The sequence below is a fragment of the Sphaeramia orbicularis genome, chromosome 18 (assembly GCF_902148855.1).
Source record: "Sphaeramia orbicularis chromosome 18, fSphaOr1.1, whole genome shotgun sequence".
In the NCBI taxonomy this organism is placed as follows: domain Eukaryota; kingdom Metazoa; phylum Chordata; class Actinopteri; order Kurtiformes; family Apogonidae; genus Sphaeramia; species Sphaeramia orbicularis.
Genome location: NC_043974.1, coordinates 8,961,400 through 8,980,832, shown reverse-complemented (window position 1 = coordinate 8,980,832; position 19,433 = coordinate 8,961,400). Strand labels below are relative to the sequence as shown.

Below are 19,433 nucleotides of genomic sequence, written 5' to 3'. Positions count from 1 at the left end.
AATCAAACAGAGCTGTGACTTCTTTACGATCTGTGTGGAATCATGTTTCTGCTGCGTCCGGTTACCGCTGTTTTTCAGGAATGCAGGTACTTTTGGTTCATTACTATGAAAGTACTTTATGTTGAAGTCAACCTGCTTCAATGTACTGAAATACCAAATACTAGATGTAAAGTAAATTGTGCTACTTCACTCATAAATGACCCTCATTAAAAAAAAAAATGGAAGCAAACAAAATGCATTTCAGTCTCTCAGAGCCTCTTCACTGAGCTGATTTTGTTCATTCCACCAAAGTTCACAGAACTAGTTTGGAAATGAAATATCCTCAAGCACTAGGAACAAACTGTACGACTTGAATCAGTGAATCACGTAACATCAACATGCGTGTTGTTTTTCTTTCATTACCTCAAAGGTGGAAAACATGAAACCAAATATAACCTGATCCTAAGGTTTATAGACGCCTCAACTAATAACCTGTCAAAGCAGAAAGAGTCGGTACGCTGCCAAAAAGTGTGAAAGGACAAAAAAAAGTACAACATGAAACTAGGACAAGTCTGAGAGTTAACCCTGAAGACCTGAGTAAAACTGACTCTTTCCTGTATTTGTATCTTAATTATCAATTTTCCTCATGAGTTCACTTTTATGAGGGGCTCATAAGTTCTTGATTCTTACTGATTTTTTTAAAGAATAATGAAATCAAAGTAGAGTACTCTCCACCAACAAAAACAAAAAAATCACAGAAAATACAGCAAAAGTAAAATAATATATCACAGAAAATATAATATACAATAAGAACTATATATAATAAATAACAAAGTTGTGCTGTGTGTAAGAATGTGACTAAATTTCTTTCTTTCTTTCTTTCTTTCTTTCTTTCTTTCTTTCTTTCTTTCTATTTCCAGTTTAATTTATGTAGTTAATGCTTGAATTAATTTCTCAAGAAAAGTGGTTACAAAGCATTTAAATGTAAATAATTTCAATACATACCAAAAAAAAAAAAAATCTTTCTATTCAGTTGTATGAAGTGTTTTGGGGCTTCAGTTTATTTATTTCCATTCTCTGTCATAATGTCATTCATGTTTCATAAGATTCACAATGAAGTTAAATGGCGTAAAAACTACAAAAAATTATGAATGATTCACATGTTGAAGATGTGTGCAACAGAACTCTTTAATCACACACTATCATATATTTATTTACGTCTCAAACATTGATGCAACAAAATGGGGTGGCCATGGTTCAGAAGGTAGAACTGAAGGGTTGGTGGTTTGAATCCCACTCTGTTCCAGTCATGTGTGTTGCCGTCCTTGGCCACGTTGCTACTGACACTGGTGTATGAAAGCGTCTGAATGTTCGGTGGTGGTCGGAGGGGCTATTTGGTGCTAATTGGCAGCCATGCCTCCGTCAGCCAACCCCGGGGCAGCTGTGGATACATATGTAGTTTAACACCACCAGAGTGTGAATGTGAGAGGGAATGAATAATAGATCAGTAATGTAAAGTGCTTTGGGTGCCTTGAAAAGTGCTATAGAAATCTAATCCATTAAAATCAGGTGGAAACTCAATCAGTGACTTGAAAATGAGTAAAATTAATCCATTTGTCTCAGTAAAACTAAACAAATTGTTTAATTAATTCATTAGTTAAAGTTCATATTCAGCTGGATATTTCTGAATTAACTATAGAGTATTTTATAAAGTAAAGGTTGATTTTGTCTATTGAGTAGCAATTCTCCACTGGGTCAGGAGGAAGAGTGGATGGTTCAAAAACCAGAATGTTGGCAAGTCAATCCCAGACTCTTGTCAACATATCGGAGTGTCCGTGAGCAAGGTACTGATTCACTGGTGTATGAATGAGTGCACAAATGGCTTAATATGACACAATGTAAAACACTCTGAGTAGGAAAGCATTACAGAAAAGCCATTGACCTCAATGTCATGTTTTACGGTGGCCTTTGTAAATGAAGTCTAAAGACTCTGGGCCAGATCTACTAAGATCCTAATTTGCGTGTACTAATTTGCTTGCGCAATCTAGAATTTTGTGTGTGGGGTGTAACTGCAGTTTGCGGGTGATTTACTAAGATTGCTTGTGCAAATTACAACAGGTGCAATGTCTTGGAGACCGGCCTATTTAAATGAGGGTTTTGTGTGAGCTACTGGAGACAATACACTGTAAAAACTGCTCTGGGATACAGCAGCACTAATGGGAACAGTGACTGAATGATCCAGACACAAGGAAATGTAACGCTGAAGGAGTTTTGTCATAGAAGGTATTGCATAAATCATTTTTCATTCATTTTTCATTTATTTTTCATTTTAAAGGTGTGTGTGTGTGTGGGGGGGATATACGTCTCAATTATTTTTTCTTCCGTCACTCCAAAAATGTTCACACAGGGGTGAAAAATGCATTCTCTGCATCTCGTTCCATCATTTCGATGTCTCCTAACCACTTCCATGTGTGCGCAATTATGCATCCAAACCGTTTGCACCTCCTTTTGGGACGTGGTAAATTAATATATTTACATTTTCTCTTCCCAGCACACACACACTTGTGAACGCCCCATATTGCATAGTCATTGTGTCAAATGTATTAACTGATGCAGACGCGCTATTTTGCACCTTTGAAAGACGCAACCCTTATTGCACACTGTTGGTAAATCAGTTTGTACATGTTTTTGTGTGTGCAATGAGTTTGCACACATTTTAAAACATGCAGACCTTTAGTAGATCTGGCCCAGTTATAGACACTTATTGTCATAAAATGTCTAAATCATAGATGTAGAAACAATTATAGGTTGAGGTTTAGGCGCGTGATGATACGATGTTTTTAATTATTATTCAATGAATACATGTGGGATATGTCAGGGGGTCTGTCCATCAGTGTCAACGTGATTACTCTTCACCTAATCGTCATATCTCCATTGTGTTTAGTATTTAAGTGCAACTTCAGAAACTCTTGGACTAGTTCTTTGGTCATCGACCTTGACCTTCACATTCAAGGTCAGATCAATCAGGTCAGATCAGTGCATGGCCTACATTTTTCAGGTCTATCAAGGTCAGTGGGTCGGTCATGGGGGCGGATAGGAGGAGCTAGAACAGATGAGGTGAGGGGATAGTGGAGCTGGTAGGAGAATAGGGAGCAACAGGGGAACAGGTGCACGGGGTCATTACAGTGTGGTCTTGTTTTGTATGTGTGAAAGCACAACATGAAACCAACAGTATGTGATTTCCATATTATTTCCAGGTAAATATTGCATTCTGCATGCTCTGGATACTTAGCATACATATGTGGGCAGCCGTGGCCTGGAAGGCTGCAACCGAAGGGTCACCGGTTTGATTCCCCAGTCTGTCAGAAAGTTGTTGGCTAAAGTGCCTTTGAGCAAGGCACTTAGCTCCCCAGGTGCTTGATATGGCAAGCCCATTGCCCCCAGTCTGCAGTGTGTGTGTGTGTGTGTGTGTGTGTGTGTGTGTGTGTGTGTGTGTGTGTGTGTGTGTGTGTGTGTGTGAGGGTGCGAGTGTGTAGGTGTGTGTGTGTGTGTGTGTGTGAGGGTGTGTGTGTGTCTCTGTGTGTGTGTGTGTGTGTGTCTTCCTGCATGTTCAAGTGATGGGTTAAATGTAGAAGGTCAATTTTGGTGTGTGGTGCATGTCTATGTGTCTATATACCCTCCCTAAGACCTAGCAAAGGTCAGGAAAGTACAAGTTTTGGCTTTTTTAAATTAAAAAATTGCCTATATTGGAAATATCATGATGCAGTAGTATTTTCAGATGCTATTTTTAAAAATGTTATGGAACGCCCTTAGTGATGGACACATTTTTATTGTTATTGTTTTGTATAAAGCTGTGAAACTCTTGTCCACAAACTTGGACAGAAAACCCATAGCCGGGTCTTATGAGGATACTGACAAAAAAAAAAAAAAAAAGAATCTTAATCTTAATGTATATCCCATAAAGTACTGGAGTCATTGAAACAGTGGACAATGACAGACAGTGAACACAGCCCAGCAACCTGGGTTAGTATTAACACACAGCTGCCATTATGGTCCGTAGTAATGGTGTGTGTGTCTACGTGCATACATGCACATGAAAGTATTGGTGAGATTAGATGGTCCAGGAAGTGACTGTATTCACACCACAACACCGAGATACATTCTACTATTTATTTACACAAACGTAAGCTGAATGTTAGTGTAGATGTCATGTACACTCTAAAAAATAATTCAGGCCCTTAGTAAATATCACAATACTGAAGAGGTATACTACCTTAATAAAATCTCTGAAAATCACTTAAGTGCTTATTTGAGTTGGATGTACCAAAATAAATGCTTTTTTGTCTTATATTTACATAAACAAGGAACGAAGGGTCAAATTTAAGTATAAATAACTTGACATTTTTTTTGATGTAAGCCAACAGTGACCTTCCCCTCTCTGAAAGATGAGCAGCTGCCACTGCAATCAACAAAATGCTCATAAAGAAAGCTTTGAGATGTATGTTTTTTACTTGCTTCAGTTTTTTCTTGCCGATAAAGTCTTTAGAATTCATTCCACTGTAAAACATGACACTGAGGTAAATGGTTTTTCTGTAACGCTTTCTGTAATCATATCAGACTCCAGTACAGAAAGTATGGGATCGATTCCCTGTCATTTTTTCTGCACATTTTCAAACAGGGGGAGGTGTAAATCTTCCACTGCATGGTAATGAACCACAACTGTTTCTTCAACTGACAACTACATGTATTCTTTGCATTCATATCCAAGTTGCATAAACCTGTGGGTGTAATCTACAGGTTGACGTTCTCAAGGCAAACATTGTTCTCACCTGCATTGAAAACACCAGTTGGCATGTCTCAGAACACACCTGGTGATTATATAAGATGTGAACGCACTGTCTATACTTGAGTCGCAACAATGTGTACAGTTGAGATCAGATTCTTTCAAAAATAAAGATGAATGTTTGAACTTAAGCTTGGGCATGTGTTAAAAAAGCAAAAGCCTCTTTATGTGTCTTACAATATGTTGTTAAGATCTTCTAAGTAAATAAAAACCCTGAAAATGCCTGCACAAATTGAAGCTCTTGCTATGTGAGTCCATGTCATGTTACAAATGAAATGTGGCTCAATGGAAAAAATACACAAAAGTTTTTTTAAAATGCAGTAAATAATGGTCAAACATAGTAGACCATCTTTCATGGCTCTAATCAGTGGACGGACATGAATACTGGTTCAAGTAAACATACTCTACCCAGTGTATTTTAATGGCCATTTGGAGACACAAACAGACAGAAAAGTTAAGTCTTGAAACCAAGTACAACAATGAACTCTGTGATGTCTAATGCAGTTCAGTTCAGGCCTGTGACGTGGAGTCAGCTGATATATTTTTTGTTTATCAGGAAATCTCTTTGGGACAAAGATCTCATTTGCAAGAGGGACCCAAGTATAACATACACATTTTTAACACTAGCGGTATTGTACCCATGGAGCCATTGTACGATAGTGCCTGCCCAACAGCAGCATTGCACCCATATGCCCTCCCTTGCAGCAACACGTGCCGGACATGTGTCGGACACGCGTCGGACAAAGACACACAGAACATCCATTATAGTTGGATGCCCTCCTGTGCTGCAACACACGCCGGACAAAGACGGACAAAGACGTGCAGAACGTCCATTATAGTAGGATTATTTAAGTTTATTTCACAAAACTAAATAAGTATTCGAGAAACAATTTATATTTTTAAGATCCATAATATTTTCATAATATTTTCTGTAAATACCAGGGAGAATATTTGAGTATGAAGCACTTAATACCTATCAGCTTCAAGCAAGGTTATAATCGTTTTGGATTTTTCATTATAGTTTAGTTTTATTTAGTTTTGACTACTTTTTTTCTCCAATTCAGTTAGTTTTAATTAGTTTTTAGAGCAGGATTACTAGCTTTTATTAGTTTTCACTTTTTTCTAAAGGCTTAGTTTTAGTTTGGTTTTAGTTTTTTTCATATCTTTTATCTTCTTCGCTGTCGTATTTAAAATAAATCCCGTCCAGGACTCTGCTGTTTTCTCCCAACTTTAGTCTCCATGTTTCCAGGTAGAGTGGGGGATGAGAAGACGACTCTAAACCACAAGTGATGAGAAGTGATGGACTGTTAAATATCATATGGTGCCGGCAACTAAAATTGCTTGAGGGAAATAAATCGATTTTGTATCAACCCAACATTGACAAAGATGAAAACGAAGGGAATTTTATCCATAATTTTTTATATGTTTTAGTTAGTTTTGTAAGCACACAATACAGTTTCAGTTAGTTATCATTTTTTTCTTTTAATTATAGTTTTTATTTATTTCAGTTGACGAAAATGTTTTTACAATTCTAGTTTTCGTCATTTCGTTAGTTTTCGTTAACGATAATAACCTTGGTTTCAAGAGCTTTAGTCTCATTCTTCTTCTTCTTCTCATTCTTACTCATTCTGACTCAATAGTCTTCATCTCTAACAACAACTTAAGAAAGTGAGTCTGTACGACTTAAGAAATTGAGTAAGTTTTGGAGCTGCAGACTGACCTGCGCTTCCCAGTGCTTTGCCTTTGGCTCCTCCTACTTTAAACTGTCTGGTCAGTCGGATCAAGTGGGGGTGTCATCGAGAAAGTCTTACTCAAAACTAACCCTAACCCTAACCCATAGATTGACCTGAAGCACTCCGAGATTAAAGAGTAAATACATTTTTAAAAAATTAAGTAAATGTGTTAGCCACATTGCACTGTGGGTATTGGGCATGTTGCTTGATTATGTGCAAATCTAGGACTGCTACTGACTTCAGCAATTAATCCGGTTTAAGGAAGTACAGATTTTGGCTCAGATTCAGACTCTCAGATGCACTGGTTCCTTCACATTGTTGAACTAAAGAAAACTTTCGAAATCGTGGCGTCAAACCACAGATATGAAACTAGAAGCACTCGGAGAGCGCAGACCTCCGCCAAGGCTGATCAGTGGGCCCCCCCGTGGGCCCCCCCACCCCCGATCACCACCAAAATGTAATCATTTCTTCCTTATCCCATTTCCAACAAACCCTGAAAATTTCATCCAAATCTGTCCATAACTTTTTGAGTTATGTTGCACACTAACGGACAGACAAACAAACAGACAGACAAACAAACAAACAAACCCTGACAAAAACATAACCTCCTTGGCGGAGGTAATAAAAGACTCTGAAATTGCATGCTATCACAAGTGTGTAAGAGTGCAGAAGGTTGGGGTTTCTTATTTGACCACAAGATGTGACATTCATGCATTATGGTTCATTAAAGAGACTATGTGTTTCTGTTTCTATGGGTCATTGGCTCTGACCTCCTCTCCATGGACACCATCTACAATCAGCGCTGCCGTAAGAAAGCACAGAGCATCCTCAGAGACCGTCACCATTCACCTCATGTTCTGTTCCAGTGGGTGGAGTCGGGTTACAACCTGAGACACTGCAGGCCGGTGAGTATCAGCGCTCGCAGGACCCACCTCCACAACAGCTTCTTCTCTGCCACAGTTAGACTAGTGGCACAGGACAAGTACCCCAGGCCACTAGACACTCACATCCCTCACACTCTTAAAGATATTTAACTTAACTAATACCATGCTTTTAATGGAATGTGCAATAACTTGTTCTACCTCCCAGTACTTTAATTATTATTATTATTATTATTATTATTATTATTATTATTATTATTATTATTATTATTATTATTATCATTATTATTATTGTTCTTGTTCTTGTTCTTATTATTTCAGTACTCTATTTTACAAGTGTGCATTTGTGTCTGTCTGTGCAATAACTGTTTTTAATGTTTTATAGTTGTGTTTATGTTTTGTTTCTGTTTTTGTTCTTGTCTTTTTTTTAACTCTGTGACTCAGGGAAATGCACAAGAATTCCAATGTACCTATACTGCAATGTATCTGTGCAAATGGCAAATAAAGTCTATTCTATTCTATTCTATTCTATTCTATTCTATTCTATTCTATTCTATTCTGACTTTAAGATAAGATGAGATGAGATGAGATGAGATGAGATGAGATGAGATGAGATGAGATGAGATGAGATGAGATGAGATAAGATAAGATAAGGCAAAAGACAACACTTTATTGATCCCACCATGGAGAAATTTCTCAGTTGACACCAGCAAAATACAAAAATAAACTACCGGAAAGATAGAAAATATACACTTGTGAAACATAAAATACAAAGAGAAAAAAGAAGTATTTATACACATTTTGTATTTGAATTTAAATATTATTTACATAGATATATATCCTCACCTCATAACCGTCACTGTATTACACTACTGTTGCTACTGACATGTACACTTTATCTATTCCTATTCTTATTCTGTTTTACCTCTTTGTTTTTCTTTTTTAAAGTGAATGGCATTTAACAAGGTGAGAGAGAAACAGTACCTCAGTTCTCAGTATGGCCTGTATATTTAGTGAATGGACAATAAAGAATATTTGAATCTTTGAATATTTACAATCTATTTGCAAATGCACAAGATATGGTATGGGTGGGTGTGCGTGGGGAGTATTGCTCCTTCTTGCACTGGGGGTGTAAAATGACTCAGGGCCAACAGATTGATGCAGGGGTTGAAGGGGTTTTTTCATGTTTTTGCCAGTCTTTATAAAAAATCCCTCTTAAATACCACAAGAATGATCATAAATATACAACTGGAACACTGCAAACCCTCGTGAGCAGAAACATTCTTTTAACAGATACCATGTGACACCACAGACACATGTACTAGTATTTTTTATTTACTGTAGTGTGACTGTCATACATGTGTCATCAAAGCAGCAGGACCAGAAATGCAAGAATAACTGTGTGATTTGAGAAAGTCATCTAAACTCAGTGGGAGGAGGCAAACGGTAAAAAGGTCTGACTTATCCAAACAGGGAGGGGTTGACATATTTAAATGTCTGCACATGTTGGCATCTTCTCAGAGCGATTTAACATGTCAACCCTAACAGGTAAGACGATTGTATTTTCAGAGAGTTCAGTATGAGAGTAACGATTAACAGGATGAGCACTTTCTGCTGCCAAGTAGTGTCGTGTTGCAGGAATTATGACCTGTTTAATATCACCAAATTTCCATTTAACTTAAGACAATTCAGCTAAATTGGGAACGCATCAAAAATGTGAAATTATTCAATATATATGCTCTGTTTAATGTATGTCTAAAAGGTATGGGTTACTACAGGGGGACCACAGGAGGATTTAATTGGGTCAATAGATACTTGTGTTTTTGATAGCTGTGAATTGTTTTTTAGTGTGAAATTACCTCATCTAGGATTAAGGTTTATATTAATGTACATATTTGCAGAATGGTTGTCCAGGATGATATTGTAATGTGGTTTTACTTTTATGAACGGGTTGTGATATTTTTGGGAACTAATGCTCTGTTCAGTGCTGCAGAGCTTGATTGGGGTTTTTTGCATCTTTGAGCAAAAATTCCAGTATTACCTTTCAGCAAACTGTATGTTAAGTGGTTTGAGAGGAAACGAGACATATACAAAATCTACTGCCTGCTACAGAGTTTGCTGAATTACAGGTGTTTTCAGACAGGTAGAGCGGGTAAATACGTGATCATCCACTGTAATTACTGAACTGTTTGGAAACATGACAGTTTTGCTATATTGCTTGGCTAAACATGGAAGCTTGGAAATGTTTTTGCTTTTCTGCAGTAGTGTAAAACAGCATCAGGTTATATATATCTATATGAAGTCTACTGATTTGGACTTTGTTTAAAAAAAAAAAAGCTGCAAAAGGATTCAAAGCGTTTTATTGTCATGTGGACAGTAAAGTTTCCCTGTACAATGAAAAGCTTACTTTGCCATCCACACTGAATGCTAAGAGATTTTAAGATGTATAAAAATAGAATAATTTAACCAGAAAATTTAAATAAACAAAACAAAGTGGCATGTAGGACTGGCATGCAAAGAGAATGAGCATAAAAATATGAACTATAAAAACTATAAAATTAAATAAACATATAAACTACATTATTAAGTAAATATATATTTACATAAATGTGCAATGTACGCATCATTTTGCAAACTGCCAAAGGTAAATGGTGTGTTAAATGTAAAATATATGATAACTAGAAAAGCACTCGTAGAGCACAGACCCCCACCAAGGCAGATCAGCCCCCCTGATCACCACCAAAATTTAATCATTTGTTCCTTGTGCCAGTATCAACATTTCCTGACATTTCCATCCAAATCCGTACATCACTTTTTGAGTTATCTTGCACAAGGACAGACAGACAGACAGACAGACAGACAGACAAACCAATGCCGGCAAACACATCACCTCCTTGGCGGAGGTAAATATGATACATGGGCAATTATTGAGTGTAAGGTGCATAAACATGGTGCAAAAATTCTAAAATAACATATGCAATTAATAAATTTTACAGACCTGGTTTCAATATTGAATCTTGCACACCTGTAATACCATGACTATGTTAATCCAAGCATTAATACAAGAGATGAGAGATGGTATTATTTACAACTTATCACATTTATCAGCCACCAGGCATCCAGCTCTTGCGGACTCTATAGATATTTTATGCTTTAGCAAATATGATTATCAGAGAAATGTTGTATTTTTTATGTTGTGGCAAGTGAATTTTTTCCAAAATCACAGAACTGGAGCTTTAAATATATGCAAAAATTTCAGCGGTAGCAATACAGCAACAAAAAAAAAAGGGAAAACCTGAACTGGTTTAACAAGGTGACAGCACGTGAGATTTCTCTGAGCTGCCATTGTTCTGGATCCTGCGTAGGAATAACACAAGTGAATAGGTTTAAAGAGGACATAAAAAAAACAGGTGGAACTCAACGAACAAAGAGACATTTCATCCTTTGTTTGTACAAGACAGAGGTAGCATTCAGAAAAGTATTCAGATCTTTGACTACACTAAAAATAGAAATGCTACAGTGTACAAATGTTCCAGTCCTGAGTTCAAAGTATTACTTCAAATGTACATTAAAGTATCTAAAACAAAACAATATGCATAAAGTAGTGTAGTAAAAATGTTACATTTATTGGAGTAGATAGAAATACTTTAGTGAAGTACACATATGTTTGGAACAGAACTTGAGTTGCATTCCATCTTTGGAATTAGGAAAAGTGATTCACATTGTGGTATTTTCTGTCAACTGAGTGACCCAGTAAATAAGAATCCACGATCCATATATGGTCCAGACTCTAGCTTTCAGGGACAGATTTAACCCATAAAGACCCAGTGCTACTTATGTGGCAGTTCCAACATAGTTTTTTTTCTCTATATTTAACTTTTCTTAAGTGTTTTATCACCATTTATTATAATGATATCCTGTGTATTTTGTGGTTTTCCACTAAAAATCTGGTATTTTCCTGTATTTAATTCACTGATCATGTTGATGTTCATAAAAGCTCACATTAAAGTTGATGGTTATTATATCAAAAACAGAGAAAAACTGAAGAAAAAGTGTACACATAAAACAAAGTGAGTCCATCCACTTCACTGATCCAACTCCATGGGTTTCACTGGTGAATCAGTGTTGTCGAAGATGACAGTCTTTCCACGATACCTATGGAGCCTCTGAACGTCCAAATGGGTCATATCTGATGACCATGAAAAGATGACAAACTGTATTTTACACCAATTATTTTCATGTAATGATAGGATTAATGGATCAACAGGTATTAAACATTGTGCATCAGTAGATGGATTTGGTTGCCAGTGGCTGTTTGGGTCTTTATGGGTTAAAATGATATCAGATGAACATTTGTCAGCGTTACCTGTATGAGTAATGCAGAAATCTGTTTTTACTGAGGTCGATTCATGACATATTTATTAGGGAAAACTGTGCATGTGTAAAGAGCAGGTGGAAGTAACAAACAAATATGCACAACTGAGTAAACAACATGTGTTTTTCCAGTCAATGCAATGGCCTCTGTGCCGCCTCAGGAGCAGTTCTACTGCTGCATCTGTCTGGACTTCTACAGCGACCCTGTTTCCCTGCCGTGTGCACACAACTTCTGCTTGGACTGCATTGAAGGCTACTGGGACACAAAGGACAAGCCTGAGTGTCCCCTGTGTAAAACTACGTTCAGCAGCCCCCCAGTCCTCAAGATTAACCACGGATTTGCTGATGTTATTGATTTCATTAAAAGGTTTGTTACTTTAGACTTTTCAGATGCTTTTTTTGTTGAGTTATAAAGCTCTTCATTTATTCTAAAGGCAAGAATTTTACTCAAATCTAATTGAATCTTATTTCAATTACAAGGTTTCTGTCAGCAAATAAAGACAGCAAAGCAGATGTAGTGGTGCCACCAGGAAGCATGAAACAATCCCCAAAAGGAAACTTCATAATCAATGAAGTTTTCTGCGACATCTGTCACACAAACCCACGTACAGCCGTCAACTCGTGCCTCGTCTGCCAGGCGTCTTACTGTGAAATTCACCTCGTGCCCCATCGGAGGGATCGGGCCCTGCAGAAACACAGGATGACGGATCCAGCCACCTTCTCCACAAGTCACCTGTGTAGAAATCACAACAAACCCCTGGAGATGTTCTGTAAGACCGACCAGACTCCAGTGTGTGTGGACTGTACTCAGATGGAGCACAAAAACCACAAGATAGTCTCCATGGAGAAAGCCAGCAAGAGGATCAGGGTAAAAATATGTTTGCTTTACTGTACAATGTTCTTTAACCCTTTAACCCCGAGACAGTATTTCAGTAAAACATGCTACTGTGAATTTGCGTCTGTTTGTGTCATAAAAGCTGCTGTGAGTATGTACTTATGTTCCTTTTCTTCAGTGGTTTTGTTTTATTGTGTGTTTTAGGGTCAAAACAGGGTGGAATAACAGAAAAAGACAAAGAGAGGATTTGACATTTGACAGGTTTTAACTAGATAAGGCACTCAAAATGTACATTAATAAGAGATTTAGGATGTTGAACATGAACTGTGAACTGGAACACACTGAACAAGTATTTGAATTTTAGTTTTTGTTTTGGAGCTCTTTTTTTCTAAATCAGTCCAGTTGCTTTTTGGCACCTGGTGGAACTTCAAAAGGTTGGTCAAAACTCAGTAAAAACACAGTTAAAAAAAAAAAAAAAAAAAAAAGGAAAATCAACACTGCAAACATCAGTAAAAACAAAACAAAACCAAAAAAATGACAAGGAAAAAGGGGTATAAAAAAAGGAGGAATAAAAAGCCCAAAGCATCTATTTTATCATGAGTTGTCTCACTCAGTATTACACAGGTGGCGAGTGATGCACTGAGCATGCTCAGATGTTTATGGAAAGAACAAGGTCTATTCTATCTGCATGTTTTGAAATTTTCTATTAAGGAAACAGTTGAATTTGTATGAATATTTAAAATAAATCATACATTCAGAATGCTCACTGCAGACATGTCAGGGGTTAAAGGGTTAAATTGAGAAAATATGTTTTGTCTTCATCCATAAATACTGAATTTTTTTTAGTTCAGTCTTTGAAGCAGTGAATATATTTCCCTAGAATGCAATATGACTTTCCTAAATCAACATGTGTATTTTACAGGCTCAGTTGAAGCAAACAAAAGCCAACATTCACAAGATGATTGAGGACAGACTGAGGAAAGTAGATGAGATCAAACATTCAGTGGATGAGAGCAAAGTAAGTTCTGAATTTATTCTAAGAAAGAAATAATGTTCTTATTTATTGGATTTCTTATAAAGGGTTTGTTAACATATGCATTATTAAAAAAAAGAGCATCAACAACTGCATCAAAACACTAAAGTCAATGCAGAAAGACGTTTGTGCCCAATAAATGCATGAAATATGACTGACTATGATCTAAATTATAACATAGTTTTTGATTTAACAGAAAACCACAGAGAAGCAGATCCAGAGCAGCGTCCAGGTCTGCACCATCCTGGTTAGCGCCATCGAGAGACAGCAGACCGGGCTGGTGAAGGAGCTGAAGAGGAAGCAGGAGGAGGTGGAGAGGAAGGCGGAGGAGCTGCTGAAGGAGCTGGAGGAGGAAATGAACAAACTCCAGATGAGGAGCAGCGAGCTGGGATACCTGGAGCTCACACAGAACCCACTCCACCTCCTGCAGGTAAAACACACCATATGACAAAGTATCAGTGCATCATGAGCTGAACAGTAGCTTCACTTAAACTTCACTTGAACGTCAGCTCAGAAGATTCTGTTCTCCTCACTGTCAACTGCACTTTATTATAAATATTGCACTACTGTCATCCCTGCTGCTGTTCTGACCTATCATTCACCTCATAATTGTTACTGATTGCACTACCGCTGCTATTGTAAATAGATGTACATATACACTTTATGTTCTATTACGGTTCATTTTTTATACCACCTATTTATTTTTATTCTATTTTTACCTCTTTTTAAAAAAAAAAATGCATGGCTTTTTATTTCTCAGTTCTCTGTATGTCCAGTGCATGTAGTGAACTGACAAAACAAAAATCTTTGAATCTTTGAGCTTTATTCCTCTAATTCATTACATCTCAGAGACAGTCACTTTTTATTGTATTTATTTGACTGCTTTTTCTACCTTAAGTTATATCAGGGGTGTCAAACTCATGTTAGTTTAGGGGCCACATAAAGCCCAATATGACCTGCAGTGGGCCAGATGATTAAAATGATAACATAATAATACATAAATAATATCAACTCCAAAATTTGTATGTCTAATTTCTTTGTTTTAGAGTGAAAAAAGTAAGATTATATTATCAAAATTTCTACATCTACAAACTATCTTTTAAAAAAAAATATGGAAAAACATGAACCATGACCAAAATGAAATTTATTAAGAAAAAAAGTGCAATTTTAACAATTTATGCCATTATTAGGCCTCAGCTTCTCAGTTTTACATGTTCATTACAATTTACAGATCACAGTGGATCTGCAAATGCACAAAACATTTAATAACAGACAGAATATTGGTAAAATTACTCTTAAATCTCTTAAGACATTTCAGGTTGTTCATATTTGTTCAGGTTTTTCACATTGTTTGTAAAAGGCTAGTGTGTAAATGTTAACATTTTTGTGTAATTTTCCTTTGTTTTTTTACACTAAAACTAAGAGAAAAATATGTGGTTTTCGTTATTTATACTTTATTATGATAGTATTTTGCTGGTCTGACCCACTTTAGATGGAATTGAACTAAATTTACTTTGATATCCTTGATTGTTAATATCTTCAGTGTAATTTTTGTATTCACTAATTCATCCTGCGGGCCGGACTGGACCCTTTGGCGGGCCGGTTTTGGCCCCCGGGCCGCATGTTTGACACCCCTGAGTTATATTGAATTTAACTACTTAGCACTGAAGAAACACATGATGTTTTCTTGTAAATGCTGCTTTTCTTTTCTTAGTTGGACCAAACAAACATTGTAATACCATCCTACTGAGTCTTGTGATCACATATTTCACTGTTTTCTCAGTTTTACCTGTGAAGAATTAATTATTTAATGGATAAAACAAGAAAAATGGTTATTTGCAGTCCTATGCAAAAAAATACAAAATAAGTTCTGTCTACGCCAATTACAACTGTATAAAACTGTACAACATTTACTTGTAGTGGAGAATTTAACCCATTAAGACCCAAACATCCACCATCAAACAACATCGCCTACTGTTGTAAAATATTTAATACCTGTTGATCCACTAATCCTATCAATACATGTAAATAATTGGTGTAAAACGCAGTTAGTCATCTTTTCTCGGTCATCAGATATGACCCGTTTGGACGTTCAGACGCTCCGCAATGAATGTGGAAGCACCGTCATCTACAACATTAATTCACCAGTGAAACCCACGGAGTTGGATCAATGACAGTGGATGGACAGACTTTGTTTTACATTCAGTTAATTTTTTGAAAAAAAAGTCACCACTTTACCCTGAGCTTTTATGAACATCTACATGATCAGTTAATTAAATACAGAAAAATACATGATTTACACAGAAAAAATTGCAAAATACAGAGGGTAATATTAGAATACATGGTGTTAAATCACTTAAGAATGTTTAAATAGAGAGAAAAAATTATTTGGGAACTGACACAAAAGAAGCACTGGGTCTTTATGGGTTAAATAAAGCATCTGAATACTTGTTCCACCACTGTTTGAAGGATGTAAAATCTAACATACCCTCTTTTCCTTTTTGTTTCAGAGTTTCCCATGTCTGAGTAAATTTTCATCCACCAGAAACTGGTCAGATGTCACAGTCCACTCAGATAACTGCATCGGGGAAGTGAGAAGAGCGGTCTCTAAGCTGATGGATGTTTGTCAGGAACTCATCAACAAACTGTCAGTAGAAGGTCAGTAAGTTTTAAACATTTATTTTTAATTTATGGATCAAATGGTGGAAAAAAGAAAAGATTGTGAAAACATCTATTTCCGATATGGTCTCAAGAAGTGAAAAGAACCAAACATTCAACATGAAAATATGAAGCATAACTAACTTATATCAAGTTTGATCTGTCCTTTTATAAAATCTTACTAAACTGATGAAATGCTGTTGGGATTACTGTGAAAATCAACCCATTAAAACATCACGTTGTCTCTGTTTTTGCAGAAGTAGACTGTCTGAATCAATACTCAGCCGATGTGACTCTGGATCCAGTGACTGCTTCAGGTTGGCTGGTTCTGTCTCCTGACCAAAAGAAGGTATGTTTCATATGTGTATACAGCTAAATATATACAGAACTACGCAAGTCTTTAGCTACCTTTAGCTTTGTTGTTTATGCAGGGTTGAAATGATCATACATATTTATGTCACATTCTGTTTCCTTCACATACAACAAGAAAATTAAGTAAATATGCACCCAGCCTTAAAAGACACACAAAAAAACTGAACTAAATGGGTTCTAAAGGTTAAAGTGACTATTTAGTGTGACCTCTGACCCCATGACAAGAAGCAGCATAAACAGTTAGAAACATTTGACGTGATGAACGAAACCTGGTATAAAACATCAGAAGATTATGCAAAAAATCTCATATTGTCCTCAACAAAAGGGTTGAAAACATGTTAAATGCAAACAGAGGTCACACTAAATACAACCACTTTGGTTTCTAGAAGCTGTTCAACCTGAAAGTTTTGTTTTTCCTGCTGTCCATCTTACACATATTTCAGATTTTATCTAAATACAGAGACTGAGAAATGTATATGTGTGGACATTAGAACTTTACTGAACCAACAAACGTAATGTTGGTCTAGGACTTTTAGACAGGACTGTACATACATTTAAAGAACAGGAGTGCTGAAACTGATGAGCACTTGGTTGTGTGTGAAGAATAAGTGAGTGATGATGATGTTGATTGCGATACACAGGTGCACAGCCAGAAGAAGAAGACCCCCGTACCAGACAACCCCAAGCGGTTCGACTCCTGCGTCTGCGTTTTGGGGCAACAAAGCTTCACATCTGGGAGACGTTACTGGGTTGTTCAGGTGAGTCAGAACCATTAACTTACACAAAACTGAATTAAACAGTCAAAAGCTGGAGAAAATACGACGAGAAAGCTCAGTTTGGGAATGTCAATATTCCTTTTCTTCTGTTCTCCTATTGGACAATGAGCAGCTCATCGGTTTATGGATGATAAATTGTAGTTTTTGTGTTCCTTGCATGCCTGATGAAGGTCAAAAGAACCTAAATGCTGTATTAAAATTAAGAAAAGACAGTGTCCAGGAGCTTTTCTTGTTGTTTCCAGAGTTTCTTCAACACATATCAAGGTGTAAAAAAATTATTTTCAAGTATAAGGTCAATTTGGAAATGTAATAGGTCACATACTATTAGTTATGCTATTAAATATGTGTTAAATGATGTTAACGATTGTTATTATTTCTTAAAAATCAGATGGGTTGCATTACTTTTTGGATACTTTACTTTTTAAAGCTGAAAAGTTGGAGTAAAATACATTTAAAGCCACACTGTACAGTAATGTTTGAGGCCTTTTGATCAAATTAATGTGGAATTTCCAGCATTCACAGGCATCTTTGTCCTAAAATAGTTCCAAATACTTTTGTGTATTCAGCTGTCATACTTAATTAAAGCCCAAAATTGTGATAAATAAGTGTGACTGAATTACATAGTTTTTCTTAGATTCGGATTCAGATTTATTAATTGTCATTCAATAAAAACATCCCAGATTCTGTTAAAGAACGAAATAGCAAAACGCACAGCACAAAATAAAAACACAGAAAAAGAATCCTAAAAACACAAACTAAAAACAACCCATATATATGATAAAATATTAAAAACTGCACTAAAATAAATACATGAATAGTTAGTAACTATAATTACAGTTATAGTTCTTAATAACACTGTTACATGAAATTAGATACTGACCCACATGCAAACAAAAACTGACCACCTGGTGCTTGTCTTCATGTTAATGCTGAAGTTTTAGAGTCAGCAACTGCAACCAAAAAACAAATACGGAATAACATTTGTATTTAATTTTTTTTTTTTTTTTTTTTTTTGTGGGCACTTGAAATGTTTGACTTTACATAATAAATAATGAAAATGAAGCATGTAATTTAAAACTACTGAATGTTACAAAGCTGAATGATCTTCCATGTTTGTCTAATTCAATTGTGTGTTTGTTGTGTTTCAGGTGGGGGATAAAACAGACTGGGATCTGGGAGTGGCCAAAGAGTCCATTAACAGGAAGGGTGCCATCAAAGTGCGTCCTGACTGTGGTTACTGGGCGATCTGCCGGAGGAAAGGCGGCAGCCTGAGCGCCTGTGCTGACCCTTCTGTCACCGTCAACCTGAAGGAAATTCCACAGAAAGTGGGCATTTTCCTGGACTATGAGGAGGGGGTGGTCTCCTTCTTCGACGCAGAAGCAAAGGCTCATATTTATACATACAGCAGCTGCAGCTTCACCGAGTCCCTCTGTCCATACTTTAACCCCTGTGTGCAGGAAAATGAGAAAAACTCCATTCCACTGGTGATCTGTCCAGTTGAGGGGCAGATCAGAGAAGGACCTGGACAGGAACTCAGTGTAATAACTGTGTGATGTATTATTACATTGTGTACTCTTAAGTTCTCATGTGAGAAACTTTGTGACTGGTTTTTCTTGTTACATTTATTGTACTGTATGAGTATTTTACAATCATTGGCCTGCAACAGGCTGAAACTAATACATGGGCTCTGTATTCCTTACACAAACTGGGAAATAAAAAAATAAAAGTTGTGGACAAACATGCGCAATTGTCTTCTTTCATGAACAATTTAAGGATAATTACACATCATATGCAGTCATTTTAATGTCCTCATTTTGCAATTTTTATACATGTCCCTCTTCATGATTAGATGCATTACAATAAAAGGAATTATTTTGATTATTCAGCATTTTATTTAGATCTTAGATAAATTCATCCTGAAATTGTAGTGGGGCTGGTTTTGCAGTGAC

The 19,433-nt window shown here is 36.5% G+C and overlaps 1 protein-coding gene across 1 annotated transcript; it reads left to right on the top strand.

Moving 5' to 3' along the window:
* The first annotated feature begins 8,874 nt into the window (after positions 1–8,874).
* Positions 8,875–19,226, top strand: LOC115438165 (E3 ubiquitin-protein ligase TRIM39-like). The gene is made up of 9 exons (XM_030161585.1): positions 8,875–8,984; positions 11,943–12,177; positions 12,291–12,678; positions 13,568–13,663; positions 13,875–14,108; positions 16,189–16,336; positions 16,594–16,685; positions 17,350–17,466; positions 18,633–19,226. The coding sequence occupies exons 1-9, from the start codon at positions 8,930–8,932 to the stop codon at positions 19,035–19,037; spliced, it is 1,770 nt and encodes a 589-aa protein (XP_030017445.1). The 5' UTR covers positions 8,875–8,929; the 3' UTR covers positions 19,038–19,226.
* The last annotated feature ends 207 nt before the right edge of the window (positions 19,227–19,433 follow it).

Excerpts from the sequence above, each read along its gene's own strand:
- LOC115438165 (XM_030161585.1), top strand. The coding sequence starts at position 8,930 with ATGTCTGCACATGTTGGCATCTTCTCAGAGCGATTTAACATGTCAACC. Across the intron at positions 12,178-12,290 it reads GTTATTGATTTCATTAAAAG|GTTTCTGTCAGCAAATAAAG; the intron begins GTTTGTTACTTT and ends TTCAATTACAAG. Across the intron at positions 13,664-13,874 it reads ATTCAGTGGATGAGAGCAAA|AAAACCACAGAGAAGCAGAT; the intron begins GTAAGTTCTGAA and ends TTGATTTAACAG.